The sequence below is a fragment of the Culex pipiens genome, chromosome 3 (assembly GCF_016801865.2).
Source record: "Culex pipiens pallens isolate TS chromosome 3, TS_CPP_V2, whole genome shotgun sequence".
Classification (NCBI taxonomy): domain Eukaryota; kingdom Metazoa; phylum Arthropoda; class Insecta; order Diptera; family Culicidae; genus Culex; species Culex pipiens.
In genome coordinates, this window is record NC_068939.1 from 107,845,328 (window position 1) to 107,862,449 (window position 17,122).

Below are 17,122 nucleotides of genomic sequence, written 5' to 3' on the forward strand. Positions count from 1 at the left end.
ATTTTATCTGACGCATAATTCAACAAAATGGCTTAATTTTAAAAGCTTTTCTGCTAAGTTCTTTGTCATACTGGTCATGTGTAACATAACCACCTGCACCTTTTTGCCAACGATTTTCATTCCATCGTCATCGTTCGAACCGACAACATCGTAGCAGCAGCAGCGGAAAAAACAACGACTGAAGGAAATCAAGAGCGAGCTCCGAGAAGAAGAAACACGCCAGCGTGTGCGTGAAATTGCTGCCAAAACGACGTCGAAGGAGAAAAGCATGGCCTACTTGGATGGACGCTCGAGGAGATGGCCACAAGAATCAACTTCTGCTGCAATTTAACAAAATGGCGCTTTTCAGCGCCAACGAAAAATTCACGAAAGAGTTATTGTTTCAAATGATTCATGCACTGCTTTTGGTGCATTTTTATAGCTTTTGACGCATGGCGTTTAAATTAATTCAAATATTTCCCCCAAAATTTTCATTTTTAAAAAAATTGAACGAATATTAAAAATTTTCGCTTGCAAGTGTCAAACGATCGCAGTTGGCCTTGAACAAGCAAGCGCGTGCTTTGACCCACGCAAAAAATCTTTCCGCTCTCTGATTGGCTGTTTTGTTTTGCCGTGGAGTCGTGAAGGCAGCATTTTTGCCAACGATTTTCAATCCATCGTCATCGTTCGAACCGACAACATCGTAGCAGTAGCAGCAGCAGCGAAAAAAAACAACGACTGGAGGAAATCAAGAGCAAGCTCCGAGAAGAAGAAACACGCCAGCGTGTGCGTGAAATTGCTGCCAAAACGACGACGAAGGAGAAAAGCAAGGCCTACTTGGATGGACGCTCGTGAAGATGGCCACAAGAATCAACTTCTGCTGCAATGCAACAAAATGGCGCTTTTCAGCGCCAACGAAAAATTCACGAAAGAGTTATTGTTTCAAATGATTCATGCACTGCTTTTGGTGCATTTTTATAGCTTTTGACGCATGGCGTTTAAATTAATTCAAATATTTCCCCCAAAATTTTCATTTTTAAAAAAATTGAACGAATATTAAAAATTTTCGCTTGCAAGTGTCAAACAATCGCAGTTGGCCTTGAACAAGCAAGCGCGTGCTTTGACCCACGCAAAAAATCTTTCCGCTCTCTGATTGGCTGTTTTGTTTTGCCGTGGAGTCGTGAAGGCAGCATTTTTGCCAACGATTTTCAATCCATCGTCATCGTTCGAACCGACAACATCGTAGCAGTAGCAGCAGCAGCGAAAAAAAAACAACGACTGGAGGAAATCAAGAGCAAGCTCCGAGAAGAAGAAACACGCCAGCGTGTGCGTGAAATTGCTGCCAAAACGACGTCGAAGGAGAAAAGCAAGGCCTACTTGGATGAACGCTCGAGGAGATGGCCACAAGAATCAACTTCTGCTGCAATTTAACAAAATGGCGCTTTTCAGCGCCAACGAAAAATTCACGAAAGAGTTATTGTTTCAAATGATTCATGCACTGCTTTTGGTGCATTTTTAAAGCTTTTGACGCTTGGCGTTTAAATTAATTTAAATATTTCCCCCAAAATTTTCATATTAAAAAAAATTGAACGAATATTAAATTTTTTCGCTTGCAAGTGTCAAACGATCGCAGTTGGCCTTGAACAAGCAAGCGCGTGCTTTGACCCACGCAAAAAATCTTTCCACTCTCTGATTGGCTGTTTTGTTTTGCCGTGGAGTCGTGAAGGCAGCATTTTTGCCAACGATTTTCATTCCATCGTCATCGTTCGAACCGACAACATCGTAGCAGCAGCAGCGGAAAAAACAACGACTGGAGGAAATCAAGAGCAAGCTCCGAGAAGAAGAAACACGCCAGCGTGTGCGTGAAATTGCTGCCAAAACGACGTCTGGAGGAAATCAAGAGCAAGCTCCGAGGAGAAGAAACACGCCAGCGTATGCGTGAAATTGCTGCCAAAACGACGTCGAAGGAGAAAAGCAAGGCCTACTTGGATGAACGCTCGAGGAGATGGCCACAAGAATCAACTTCTGCTGCAATTTAACAAAATGGCGCTTTTCAGCGCCAACGAAAAATTCACGAAAGAGTTATTGTTTCAAATGATTCATGCACTGCTTTTGGTGCATTTTTAAAGCTTTTGACGCTTGGCGTTTAAATTAATTTAAATATTTCCCCCAAAATTTTCATTTTTAAAAAATTTGAACGAATATTAAAAATTTTCGCTTGCAAGTGTCAAACAATCGCAGTTGGCCTTGAACAAGCAAGCGCGTGCTTTGACCCACGCAAAAAATCTTTCCACTCTCTGATTGGCTGTTTTGTTTTGCCGTGGAGTCGTGAAGGCAGCATTTTTGCCAACGATTTTCATTCCATCGTCATCGTTCGAACCGACAACATCGTAGCAGCAGCAGCGGAAAAAACAACGACTGGAGGAAATCAAGAGCAAGCTCCGAGAAGAAGAAACACGCCAGCGTGTGCGTGAAATTGCTGCCAAAACGACGTCGAAGGAGAAAAGCAAGGCCTACTTGGATGGACGCTCGTGAAGATTACCACAAGAATCAACTTCTGCTGCAATGCAACAAAATGGCGCTTTTCAGGGCCAACGAAAAATTCACGAAAGAGTTATTGTTTCAAATGATTCATGCACTGCTTTTGGTGCATTTTTATAGCTTTTGACGCTTGGCGTTTAAATTAATTTAAATATTTCCCCCAAACAATTTCCATTTAAAAAAAAAAAACGAATATTAACAATCAAACGTCAAACGATCGCAGTTGGCCAACTTATGAGGCTGTGGCCAATACTCTCAAAATGGCCATTTTCATAACCAGTATCGAAAAACATGAATTTTGATACCCATATTGTCCAAAATCGTACGGTTCTGTAAATGTCCTCTCGGGAGTACCTACCTGAGGGCACCGGCCACTCCAGGTTGTGGCCAATACTGTCAAAATGGCCATTTTAATTACCAGTACCAAAAACCAAGAAGTTTGATACCCATATTGCCCAGAACCGTATGGTTTGATAAATGTCTCCCCGGGACAACCTCCCTGAGGGCACAGGCCACTCCAGGTTGTGGCCAATACTGTCAAAATGGCCTTTTTAGTTACCAGTACTAGAAAACCAAGAAGTTTTATACCCATATTGCCCAAAATCGTATGGTTCGGTAAATGTCCTCCCGGGACAACCTCCCTGAGGGCACCGGCCACTCCAGGTTGTGGCCAATATTTTCAAAATGGCCATTTTCATCACCAGTATCAAAATCCAAGAAGTTTGATACCCATATTGCCCAAAACCGTATGGTTTGATAAATTTCTCCCCGGAACAACCTCCCTGAGGGCACCGGCCACTCCAGGTTGTGGCCAATACTGTCAAAATGGCCATTCTAATTACGAGTACTAAAAACCAAGAAGTTTGATACCCATATTGCCAAAAATCGTATGGTTCGGTAATTGTCCTCCCGGGACAACCTCCCTGAGGGCACCGGCCACTCCAGGTTGTGGCCAATACTGTCAAAATGGCCATTTTAATTACCAGTACCAAAAACCAAGAAGTTTGATACCCATATTGCCCAAAACCGTATGGTTTGATAAATTTCTCCCCGGGACAACTTCCCTGAGGGCACTGGCCACTCCAGGTTGTGGCCAATACTGTCAAAATGGCCATTCTAATTACGAGTACTAAAAACCAAGAAGTTTGATACCCATATTGCCAAAAATCGTATGGTTCGGTAAATGTCCTCCCGGGACAACCTCCCTGAGGGCACCGGCCACTCCAGGTTGTGGCCAATACTGTCAAAATGGCCAGTACCAAAAACCAAGAAGTTTGATACCCATATTGCCCAGTCTCGTATGGCCTTCCATCGGAACACTCCTGAGGGTTCTGGCCACTCCGTGTCTTGTGGCCAGAATATTCCGGCTGGACTGCCTCCGCTTGGGCTGCTCCTTGCTCCAGGCCAGCTGCTTTTCGGCCAACTGCTTCTGGGCCTCCAGGCCATCTGCTTCCAGGTCCAGGTTGTTGTTCACTGCTCGGCGTCCAGCGATAGAATGATTTTCTTGGGCTGATCGAGCGGGGTTTATATTGGCTCGAAATGGTGACGGATGCCCCGCCTTTTTGTGCCGGTTATCCCAAACCTCATCATTCGCTTTTTGTTTCAACTGTGTGGAAAATTCCACGCAACAGTGCTTTGTTGCGTCGCAGACCTCTTCCCCAGTACCAAGCATGCAACATTTTCGTAACGCGCGACATTTTTCGGTTTTCTGGATTGACACCTCACCAGAATAGAGCCCTTAGGACAAAGTTCTTTGTCAAAAAGTAAAAAAAAATATTTTGATAGAAAAGTTTTCCTTTGTAGCAATGCAAGGTTGAAAATATCTGAAGCATTTCTTTTTTGTAAGGAAGTTTTCGAATGGTTGCTTAAATAAAAAGTAACTTGTTATTTTAACAAATTTTAATAGATATCGATGATTATTTACAAAAAATAAACGTACAGTAAGAAAAAACTATAATCTTTAATAGTGACAATACTGTAATAATAGCATTATAATAATGATTTGTTTTTGGTTTTATTAATAATACAGTTAATTTTCAACGATTCGGTCCACGCAACACGCAATGCTGTTTAACTTTTTTAGCCCTGAGCCGCGATCTCCTGCCGTGCTTCCGACTTGAGTTTCACGAATTCCTTCGCAATTTCGTCATTGTTTCGCTGGGAAAGAATTCGCAGGATTGTCCAGCCGGTTTCATCCATGTGGATGCGCTTCTGCAGTGGCAGCCAGCAGGCAAAGGAACTTTGCTGTTGTTTTTAAAAGATTTGGGTGGGGATAAGAAAAATCTGTTAGTGCTCCGTTGAAATCACAAGGTCATTCGGTGAAAAATCGATATCATAATGCTCAGTCACACATCATCTCACACGCCCTCACGCAATACGGAAGAATACCATGTTTAATCAAAATAATTTAAAAGAAATGGTTATTTTATTCTGAAAAGGTTAGAAAATGTAATTTAATCAACTTCACGAAATGAATAAACTCTCTTAAAACTGGATACTTTCCTCAGGAAACCTGGACTAATCACATTTTCACTAGCAATTACACACTGATAAAAAAATGGGAGCTATCAGCAGAATGATCCTATCACGAGTGATGTTCTTATCAAAATGAATGTGCTGGACGGAAGAGCTGTGAAAATTATTGATTTTCTTTAAAAGGCATGCGCAACTGGAGCGTTAGCGTTTGCTACAGTCAGGATTTCATAAACTGTTGTGAAATGAGTATTTTATGAAAGGGTAATTAAAAAAAAAACATAAAATCAGATTATAAAATATCCAGACTTTTTTTTTTTTGAAAAGGACCTATAAGCTATTGTCTTTCATATGTTTATAGGACCTATTCAAAAAAACTCTAGATATATTAGTTGATTCGAAGTGGTCTGAATTTCGGTTAATCAAAACTTTAGATAATCAAGTATTTGGATAATCGGGTCTGGATACTTATATTTGTTGGGATTGCCGCGAAGTAGTTATATATTTTTTTATGTTTGTGATTATGAACGTTATTGTTATTTATTAAAACAAATATGTAGATTTTTTTTTTAATTTTTATTGTGAATTCAATCGTACAAAATCATAATCCACACTTTCTTATAAGAATTTTCCCAGTGCCAGTATCCAAGATACACACTACTTGCTAAACTACACTTCCCACGATTGCCGCAAGATGACGCAGCAGGCGCGCAATCACATGACAGCCTCAATGTCAAGATCATATGTGCCCTGTCAAAACAAAAACTTTTTCTGTGTAAATTTTTCGTAGCGCGGCGGTTCGTTGCGTTCCAAATTACATAATTTTAAGGAATTTGTAAGTTGTTTGTGCCTTATTGTGTCGCACCGCGATGTAACCGGGACTCCTTTCTTCTCTTCAGCGCCATGATCCGAGGTGTCTGCGGCCGCACGACCCCGTTCGTGCTCGGAGCAGCCGTCGTGGCGGCGAAGGCAGCTGACAGCGGCACTTCGGAGGCCGACCCGAAAACGAAACCGATCATTTGCAAACCATCGGAGCTGCCCCTGTACCGGCCCATCAACCAGAAAATCAACTGCGAGTGCGAGGGCCACAAGAAGTCTTCGATCTCGAAGCCGGAACAGGCCATCGAGGAGGGCATCCGGATGGTGCGGATCCAGATGTGCGAGGCGACCAAGCTCGTCACCGACCAGAAGAAGCAGGTTGTGGACTGGTACGAGGATGGCAAGAAGCAAACTAAATGTGAGTACTAACTGTCGGACTAAAAACAAGGTTTCACTTGGTTCATCAATAGAACTAAAACTAAAAAATTTCCAAGTGAAATGGAACAACCTTTCCCTTCTTGGAACGTACTATTCAAGTATCTAAATTTTCTAAAGATCGATATTCAAAATTACAATCAACATATTGTGCAACGTCGCTACAGTATTAAATGAGCGTTCAGCAGAAACTTGGGTAGCTGATGCAGCTATAGCACCACAGAGACAACATCCAACAACTCTTGGTCGCTTTTCGTGAGTTCGGTTTTCAGTTCTTCATCACGGTCGGTCCTCCGGAGTTTTCCGGAGTTCCTCATTCTCTTCACTCTCGTTACAATGCTTGCCTTGTGCTTTGCTTTCGAATTTAATTTGAGTATATTCATTTCTTCATTATTTGATATGTGTAACAATCTTAATACTTACAGTTCTTTCAAAAACTCCCTCAGGTCGATTTCAATCAAATTGCTTGTGGATAATATGTTTGAGCCGTTGTCCGTAGAGATGGTGTAGATTCTGACCACAGATATCCTTGAGGAACGTAGAACACTGGGTCTTCTTTTCTCATTAATTAATTCCGAGGACGTCATAATCTAGACGCGTTCCAATATATCCAGCTTTTGGCTGACCACCTTCCCTTGACTTCACTTTGGATAACAGATCGAATTACTTCAGCTTTGTTCCTCAGGGTGGGTTTGATAGTCGAGAATTTACGGACGGTATGTCAGTGTCAGTGACCAGCTTCACCAAGACTTGGTATACAATCCACGGTTCATCCTTATGCTCACCTTCCTCACCTTTTTCGGAGGATTCGGTACTTGCTCTTCGGTCAACCATATGGGTAGCCGCTTCCGGGTGCATGTTCAAAGAATGTCTCTTATTTACAAAGTTCTTCAACGACTGCACTGATTGCCCACATTTTAGGGACGATTCCGTCGTCTGTTCTTGAGCTTTAACAGATTGGTCTCTAATGTCCACTTCCAGTCACATTGGTGTAGAGAATAAGACGAGGATAATCAAAATAGCAAAATAACTTTATCGATTGAAATATTCAATACAAAATAAATGCTACATTTACGTATGGCCGTTTGAAATGTTAGAGTCGATACTCGACGGTTGTTGATTGCGGAGTGAATTAGCCAGCAACGCGTGAGTGAACGTTTGAGTGTGAGTGCCTCACGCTTGTCTGTTGCGCAACGCGAAACGTCTTTGAGGAAAAAGAGAGAGAGCGCGCGACAAGACAAAGTCATCGATTGCTGCGATGCACACACGAGAGTCGGTTGTGTGTGTGCGCTCTTGGAATGATCGTGGCCAGGGCCTGGTCTTCAGTCTAGTTTGGAAATTTGCAGTGGATGGTCGTTTGACGACATTTTCAGTTTCCATCGTCGAGATGGCTGTAGTATAAAATAAATAAATAAAAAAAACCGTGTTTACTACATGTGGTAAAGTGCCATACCGTTTTTGGCAACCTTTCCCTCTTGTCAAATATGACGGATTAATGAGACTAACTTCATTTTTCTTGTTGATCGAAAACCAATCTAAATCATCACTCGATAATGAACAATTTAAAAGTATTTTGTTTTCAATCTTTTTATATAATCAACAAAAAGTATCAAAAAAAAAAAATAAAAATGCAATACATGTTATAACAATTATGTCAATAAATTCATGATAATATTCCAATTTCAAGGATTTTCAAGTGTTCTCTATCGAAAAAATCAACATTTGTCAAAACAGTAGTAATTTTTTAATTAAAAAAAAGGTCGAAAAAATTTGCAAACTTAAAATTTTGACTCAAATTTATAAACAAAAAGTTCTTAAGCGAATCTTTGATAAAAAGCACAGTTTCCAAGTTATAGCCATTTTTAAGTAACTTATTTGAAAAGAAAGTATAGCAGGTTTTCATATTTTTTAGGAAAAGTGCCCATGTTTTAACATTTTCGAAAAAAAATTGTGGGGCTGAGAAATTAGCCCTCCATTTCTGATCACCGATATCTCGGGAACTGTTGGTCCAAATTTCAATGGTGAAAATTAAAAATTTGTAAATAAAAAATATTTTAAAAATTTTGCCTTTTTATCAAATTGTGAAAATTTCGCGGATCGTGATTTTTTTAATTAGCTATGGAAATTTTATGTTAAACTTACAGAAACTATTTTTTACTACTATTCTTTCAATAAAACTAATAAAAATCTTCACACTTTTTCTTATTAAAAAAAATCACTTGGTTTATGAATAAGCTATAAATATATTTTAAAACCAAAATGTAGAGCATGCGAATTGTCATTTATTGAACTGCTTTTTTAATGTTCGGCTGATATAGCGAAACATTTTTTGCTGATTTGCTACTATATTATCTCTTTACATTTTGTTGAATTTCATATCAAAGCAAGATTTAACAAAAAATAATATAACTTTTCTGCGACATTTTTACTAGTAAAAATATTTTCAAAGTATTCATCTCACTTTTCAAAAACTTAAATTTAAAACAAATAAACAAAAATAATTTAATCTGTAACGAAATCTTCAAAATTTTATTCAAAATCAGAACAGAAAACAAAAAAATATTTTTTTAACTTCCACGAAAACCATCCACCCAAATAATCAAATATCGTGAAAATTAAACAGGACTCAGACAAAAAAAACTGAAATGTTCTTAAAAAGTGACTTTAATGATAAAAAAAAAACTATTAAAACTATTATATTTATTTAATCTTGAATAAAGACGAGGATAATCAAAATAGCAAAATAACTTTATCGATTGAAATATTCAATACAAAATAAATGCTACATTTACGTATGGCCGTTTGAAATGTTAGAGTCGATACTCGACGGTTGTTGATTGCGGAGTGAATTAGCCAGCAACGCGTGAGTGAACGTTTGAGTGTGAGTGCCTCACGCTTGTCTGCTGCGCAACGCGAAACGTCTTTGAGGAAAAAGAGAGAGAGCGCGCGACAAGACAAAGTCATCGATTGCTGCGATGCACACACGAGAGTCGGTTGTGTGTGTGCGCTCTTGGAATGATCGTGGCCAGGGCCTGGTCTTCAGTCTAGTTTGGAAATTTGCAGTGGATGGTCGTTTGACGACATTTTCAGTTTCCATCGTCGAGATGGCTGTAGTATAAAATAAATAAATAAAAAAAACCGTGTTTACTACATGGCGCAGTTGGTGGGTAAGTTAGTGAGATAGTTATGATATCAGAATACAGTTGACGAACGCCTCAACTGCACTGACAATAAAACAGAGAAAACAGTTTGACGAACGCCTCAACTGTACTGATGATAAAAAGAAAATAAAAACAGTTTGACGAACGCCTCAACTGTACAAATAAATGTTGACGTATGCCTCAACAAGTTGAATCTTTCTGGTAATTAATATTAAATCAATATGGTGTTGGAGCGTATGCCCTCAATCACCGCTAATCATGAAAAAAAAGAAGAAAATAACACATATGGGAAAAGGAAACAAAAGTTGATCCACAAAGGAGATAAGCTCTTATTGAAGTTCTTATCAAATACAAGGAAAAAAAAAGAAAAAAATGAAAAAATAGTTTGGTGCGTAAAAAATAAGAGATTGAGATTAAAACAATCAATACAATTTATAAAGAAAATCACAACAAAAGAGAATGAAGAAAATAGGAAGTTTGATGCTCATTCACGACATGGCTCAGACAAAATGAATAAAAAAATACTAGCTAAGCTTAACATTAAAGAGTAAAATAGACAAAGGTGATAAGAATTTGGAAAAAGGAAAAGTTCTTATCAAATATATTTTGAGATGATTTAAAAAAAAAATAAAAAAACGAAAAACAAAATTGCCGCAAGAAAGATATAAAACGTTACAAAAAAACAGTGAATGCAATGAAAGAGGATAAAAAAAATAAAAATAGTTGAAGGGTTAAATCTACAAAGAAGATAAGCTCTTATTGAAGTTCTTATCAAATACAAGGAAAAAGGATAAAAAAAATTAAAAAATAGTTTGGTGCGTAAAAATAAGAGATTAAGATTAAAACATTCAATACAGTTTATAAAGAAAATCTTTTTTATTTAATTAAGAAAATAGGAAGTTTGATGCTCATTCACGACATGGCTCAAACAAAATGAATAAAAAAAATAGCAGCTAAGCTTAACATTAAAGAGTAAAATAGACAAAGGTGATCAGAATTTGGAAAATGGAAAAGTTCTTATCAAATATATTTTGAGGTGATTTAAAAAAAAATAAAAAAAAATTAACGAGAAAAAAATTGCCGCAAGAAGGATAGAAAACGTTACAAAAAAAAACAGTGAATGCAATGAAAACATTAAAGTTTTTATTTTTTGTTGGCTACTCAAAAAAAAATAATAATAAGGGAAAGATTTTTTTAAAAAGACTGTGGTAAAAATATGAAAATCAAAAGCTCTTATCATTTAAGATTTGATAAGAAAAAAAAAGGGAAACAATTTTGTTTAGACAAATGGCTGAAAATAAAATGGAAGATGAGTTCGAGTTAAAAAAAAAATGTGATGAATAAGTGAATAAGTTTAAGTTTATGTTTACTTAAACTTATTGATACAATCGAATACAAGAAAACGAAACGAAAGAGGAGAGTTCAAGTGTTTATGGAAAATTGTTGCTCATTCACAAATTGATTAAGTGACAGAAAAGGGAAGCACGACAGAACACAAAATTAATAAGAAGAGAATAGCAATACAGTAAATTAAAATCGAAGAGTTAATTCCATAGAGAAAATCAGTTCTTATTGAAGTTCTTATCGAATATAAAAAGAACGAGATAAAAAAAGGAACCAAGACATTTTTTGTTAAATTGTCGAAAAGAAAGAAATGTTTGGTGTATCACAAAAAAACTATAATTAATTGCAAACCATAAACAAGATCTAAATATGACCGAATTAATAGCAAGAGGAAAATTAAAGTGATTTTATTTGTTTGGTTGGTCATTCACAGCATGGTTCAAAGAAGAAAAAAAAAAGAACCGACAAAAATAGATAAAATAAATAAATAAATAAAATTAAAAGTGTAAAATAGACAAAGGTGATAATAATTTGGAAATTTATCAAATTCTTATCAAATAAAATTTGATTTAAAAAAAATGATAAAAAGAACAAGAAATCGCAAAAATTAATAATAAATAAAACATTGATTGATAAATTTGGAGCGAAAAATAAATTGAATGAAAAAAAGGTAAACATAATTGAACAGTAAAATCCACAAAGGAATGCTCTTATTGAACTTCTTATCAAATACAAGGAAAGGAAAAAAAATAACGAATAGTTGGTGCGTAAAAAAAATGTTATCTCATATAATTTATGAAGAAAATCACAACAAGAGGAAATTAAAGGAAAGAGGAAAGTATGTGTTTAAAAAAAACAAAACTGTAAATATATAAAAAATAAAAGGGTAACATACAAAAAAAGGTGTTAAGAATTTGAAAAATTCTTACCAAATATCCAAACAAAAAAAAATAATGGAAACAAAAAAATACGAACGAAAGAATGATAGAAAATTTTGTGCTTCACAAAAAAAATAACAATAATGAAATGAAATATTAAAACAAAATAAAATGATCAAATAACTAAAAGAGAATTGAAAGAAAAGAAAAAGGAAAAAAAGAGAAAGAATAAAAAAATAATTGGTAAAAAAAATGCAAAAACAAATATGAAAAAAACGGAATTCAGATATTATTAATGAATGAATGGAGTTTGAAAAAAAAAGATGAAAATATTAACTATAACTTATTGAGTGAAGTGAATAAGACAGAACAAAAGTAAAGAGGAGAGTTCAAGCGTAAAAAAAAGTGGAAATACATTAATAAGAGAAAACCAGATAAAAGTAACCAGATATAAAAAGGGAAAATCTAAAGGGGTTTTATTAGTCATTTTCAAATTTATTGAGTAAAAGAATTAAAAAAAAAATCAACTCTTAAATCAAAAAATGAAAATCAGAGTGATTGAAACAAAAGAGGTTACGTGTTATTACACATGTATTCCTTATTATCATTTTGATAGTAAAAAAAAAATCTGGAGATAAAAAAAACCAAGACCAAAGAGTTAGTAATAATAGAAAATGATTAAAATACTTTTCAAATACAACAGGATTAAAAAAAACCAAATACAACATGCAAAATTAAAAAAAAAATACAAAAGAAAAAAAAACAAAGATAAACAATTTGACAGAACAGTAGAAAGCATAATTATGACTGTAAAAAAAATCAGACATTTTATTATTTTGACTACGACAACTCTGGAATTAACATTCTGGATAATTTGAAGGAAATATCTACAATTTGATCAAGAAATATCAATTTAAGATTCAGGAAGAGTATAATTGAATCTATGAATTATTAGCACTTTATATTGAAATAAGTAAGTTCAAATGGAATCGACGAAAGGAAACAGAAAGTTAAGAGAGGATGCAAGAGAAAAAAAAAGAATGTTTTTAGGAGAAAACAAAAGAAATGGTAGATTGACGTATTAAACCTCTAGGAGAAATAGAAGAATAGAAGAATTGATTCTTTTCTCAAAAGAAGGAGTAAAATTACTTAGTTATAAACGATAGATAAACGAGTCTGTTTGTCTGTGATATAACTGATTTTTTCGGTGAAATTGGATTAGGTACTTTTTTTTCTACAAAAACAAAAAGTATTTTTTTCCAAGAAACAAGAAACAAAATAATATTGAACAATTTTGGAAGTTTCTTAAGTTAATATTTGTAGGAAATTAAATAAAAGTGATTTTTCCTCTGGGAATGAAAAGACCAAATTATTTGGAATTGTATCAAAGAGATTTTTTTTTTCAAGCTAATACTAACAAAGTAATGTGAAATGGGTTTAGAAATTTCTGTTCTGAATTCGGAAATGAAAAGGGGATATTTTTCTACAGGAAATTAAAGCGCAAGGAAATTTTTGATGATTGCTGATTACGACACGAATGCCATTGTAATGGTAAAGTGTCTTTAATAAAAAAAAAAAAATACGGATTGTTAAAAAAAAATATATATATATAGCACACTATATATTTTATTATAGAACTGGATTTCTGGAGGGAATATAAGAAAAGTATTTTTTCTTAGGTAAAAGAAAGAGCTATAAAGTATAGAAGAGAAAATGTAAAACCATTAGTTTTGAAATTGTGATCATTGGACTAAGTTTTTTTTTTTTGCAAAAATTGGAAAGAAAGGGACTGTCTCAATGATTTTTATCGAGTTTGAAAATCTATTTCAGTTTATCAAATAATTCAGAAAATGAAAATAAGAAAATGGAAAATAAAATAAGAGAAGAGTTTTTGCAAGTTTAAAAAAAAAAATAGTTAGTTTAAATAAAAATTAGTTCGTTTATGAGTCTGGACGGCTTATTGTTGTTGGAACGACAAAAGAAAAGAGAAGTGTTGAGAATTAATTGATTTGGAATGAAAAAACAGATGCAAATGAAAATAATAAAAAAAAAACCAAAACAATACACAGCAAGCGTTTTCAGGAAAGACATTAGAATTCAAAGTAAAAAAATCAGCAGCCGCCTTGAGGGCTAATGTGAGTGAGAAAAACGTAATCATGCTTTATAATCAAAGAAATTTTATGTAACTTTTCAACCAAATATTAACTTTGCTACCTCAGATTAAAAAAAAAATGGTAATATTCAAAATAACCAGAAAAGAGTAGAGAAGGGGGAGAATGTAGAGAATAAGACGAGGATAATCAAAATAGCAAAATAACTTTATCGATTGAAATATTCAATACAAAATAAATGCTACATTTACGTATGGCCGTTTGAAATGTTAGAGTCGATACTCGACGGTTGTTGATTGCGGAGTGAATTAGCCAGCAACGCGTGAGTGAACGTTTGAGTGTGAGTGCCTCACGCTTGTCTGTTGCGCAACGCGAAACGTCTTTGAGGAAAAAGAGAGAGAGCGCGCGACAAGACAAAGTCATCGATTGCTGCGATGCACACACGAGAGTCGGTTGTGTGTGTGCGCTCTTGGAATGATCGTGGCCAGGGCCTGGTCTTCAGTCTAGTTTGGAAATTTGCAGTGGATGGTCGTTTGACGACATTTTCAGTTTCCATCGTCGAGATGGCTGTAGTATAAAATAAATAAATAAAAAAAACCGTGTTTACTACAATTGGGATAGGTCGTTTCTCTTTGAAAAATGTTGGCGTGAACTGACCAAGGAACAAGTTTGCTATGACAAGGTTGTTATGTGATACTAAAAGCCGATTTGTCATAGGCAGTAGGCAGTGCCTACTAGGCACTAGGGACCTTGTTTTAAAAATTAGCACCGAATCCGTTGTTTTGATGTTTGGTGCTTATCAAAGTTACCTCACTTCAACACTCAAAAAAATGTTTTGTAGAATCATTCTGTACGAGGTTTTTTAACGCAAAATTTTTGTTGATTAGATTTGCTCAATTCCACAAAAGTCTTTTATTGTTTTGAAAAAGTTACGCATTGATTCAACAAAAAAGATTATTTTCGAATCAACGAAATGTTTTGTTGATTCAAACCTGCCTTATTTTACTGCGTGAAGAATTCTTGTCTCCTTTTTCTGTATGTCACCTACTTTTAATCGGAAAGGCGAAATGTATGCCTTTTCGTCCGTTTAATTCATGCATGTTTCCTAAGTAAAAGTTATTTACCAATAAGCTAATCTTTTGTCATCACTCTTTTATAAAACATAAGATATCCTCACCGTATCCATAACGCAGTGAATTCAATCCTCCTTACATTTCTCTCTTTGCAGTTATTCGTGACTATTTGAACGAGGAGGACAACACAATGCCCCGCGTCGGTGCCATCGCGATTGGTGGCGTGGCCGGTCTGATCTTTGGCCTGCGCGGTGGGTTCATCCGCCGTGTGCTGTACATGTCGGTTGGTGCCGGCGGTGTTGCGTCCATCTGCTATCCCCAGGAAGCGGAAGTGTACGCCCAGCACGGACTGGTCGAGGCCAAGAAGTACGCCACCATCGGGTACAACTTTGTGTACGGCGTAAAGCCCGGCGACAAACAGCTGGAACTGCCCACGATTCCGACCAGTTTGGGCGCGCTGAAGGATAGCGTTTCGGGCTTGGCCAAGACCGCGTACGATGCTGTTTTCACCGAGAAGAAGTGAGGTGGACCGTTGCTAGGACTGCGAGCGATTAAAATTCTTCAAATAAAGTAAATTGCACAGTTGTCAACCGTGAATTTTATTTATAGAATTTACTTTTATCTATATAGACATATTATCGAAAGCTTTTTTTTTTTTCAAAATTGAACTTAATTTAAGTCGTCTTTTTTCAAACGATTCTCGATTCCAAAAACTCGAGTCGATGGAAGCTTTTCTAGTCAATACAATTTAAAATATTTTCAAAATGTTTGGAAAATTTAAAATTCGGTTTTGTAAACAAGTAGGCATGGTTTTGGAACAACTGTTCTAGACCATTTGAAAATTGTAGGAATTTTTAGTAAATAACAAATTTATATTTTTATTTTTGCTAATGTGTCAGGATATCCTGGGTCAACTCCCTGGAGTTAAGATCTGTGAGCCGAATGTATGTATAATTGAATATTCTCGATTAGTAAAACGAAATACCGAAATCCTTAAAATGAAACTTCTTGATACATATCAAACTTAAATTTTGATATTGCTTCTCAAAATCAACAAATTCCTTGAAACTGCTTTCATGGCATTGTTTTCAAAATCTGTTTTTCAAGTGTCTTCTTTTTTCAAACTTCCACTCGTCGACAATGTAGTTTTGCTTGGTTGGAACCACACTATGTAACATTACCAAATATCACATTATACCACACGAGTATCAATGCTGTTTCGGTTAAAAAATCTTCACACATTGATGGGGTTGTTTTTCTCCTGTTACACTGTAATTTTTTGCATCTAACAACCTTTCAGCACACAAGGATACCTGTTCGGTGTATTGCCGCTCTCGTCATAGGATCTCAACATTTTCATAGAATCGTTTGCTTCTAAATGTGTTCTTCACACTATTGTGGAAGCCTTCCAGGTGGTTCGAAGTTCCAGGCCCCTTCTTCAAAACCGCTCTTCCAAAAAGAGATATGGTAGAAAGCCTTGAAACTAACTGCTTGGCCAGCGTAGCATGATACTCCACTCGGTTAATCCCAGGGTCACTGAATTTTTACTTTCAGCACTTAATTTTTGTTTCTGGTAAGTGTGGGTGTGGCTGGGCTTCGTCTAGGGGAGAGTGGGGACACTTGATCCCAAGCCTGTATCTCGTCAGCATGTGGGTAAAACAATTAGCTTTGTTCTAGAAAGTTGTGCGAAATTAACTAAAACTCATTGTAGAAAACAAAGAAAAAAATTAAAAAATGTTTAGATTGAGTTACACACATTTTTCTAAAAAGTGCTGCAAAAAACTTCCAAGAGATCTTTTTTCTTTGTTTTGATAAGTATAGAAAACACTCAAAAATTATTCAAAAAAATATTTTTTATACATGAATTGTTTGATAAACATATCAACTCCAAACCCCTTACGAATTTGACGTTAAATTTATCGTCATACTATTTTTACAATCAATTGTTTAAAAAAAGGGCGTTTAGGGAGTAATTGGGCTGGGGTTTCGTACATAGTTTCCTTTAGTATAGTTGTACATAACTTATTGCAGTTTGAACCATTTTTCAAAAGTTTTGTAAACAAAAATTACCAGCTTTTGTAAACATGCTCAATTTTGGTCTAAAAAAGAAAATTTTATGTTTTTAAATATTTTGCATGCTAAACTTGTTATATTTTGAACACAAACGTACAGGTTTAATGTGAAATTGCTGTAACTTATAGAAAATAAAAAGTTTGGATGAATAAGAAACATTTTGCTTAAGATTTCTTCAAAATGTTGAAAGGGGGATCAAATTACCCCCAACATTTTGAAAATGCCGGTTTGAAATA

At 35.6% G+C, this 17,122-nt stretch overlaps 1 protein-coding gene across 1 annotated transcript; it reads left to right on the forward strand.

Annotated features, from left to right (window-relative positions):
* Window positions 1–5,665: 5,665 nt before the first annotated feature.
* On the forward strand, window positions 5,666–15,403 carry LOC120422106 (MICOS complex subunit MIC27). The gene is made up of 3 exons (XM_039585469.1): window positions 5,666–5,827; window positions 5,892–6,229; window positions 14,969–15,403. The coding sequence occupies exons 2-3, from the start codon at window positions 5,896–5,898 to the stop codon at window positions 15,334–15,336; spliced, it is 702 nt and encodes a 233-aa protein (XP_039441403.1). The 5' UTR covers window positions 5,666–5,827; window positions 5,892–5,895; the 3' UTR covers window positions 15,337–15,403.
* Window positions 15,404–17,122: the final 1,719 nt, after the last annotated feature.

What these genes read in the sequence shown, in the direction of transcription:
- LOC120422106 (XM_039585469.1), top strand. Translation starts at nt 5,896, where the DNA reads ATGATCCGAGGTGTCTGCGGCCGCACGACCCCGTTCGTGCTCGGAGCA. An exon ending in TGGCAAGAAGCAAACTAAAT is followed by an intron (nt 6,230 to 14,968) that starts GTGAGTACTAAC and finishes CTCTCTTTGCAG; the next exon opens with TTATTCGTGACTATTTGAAC.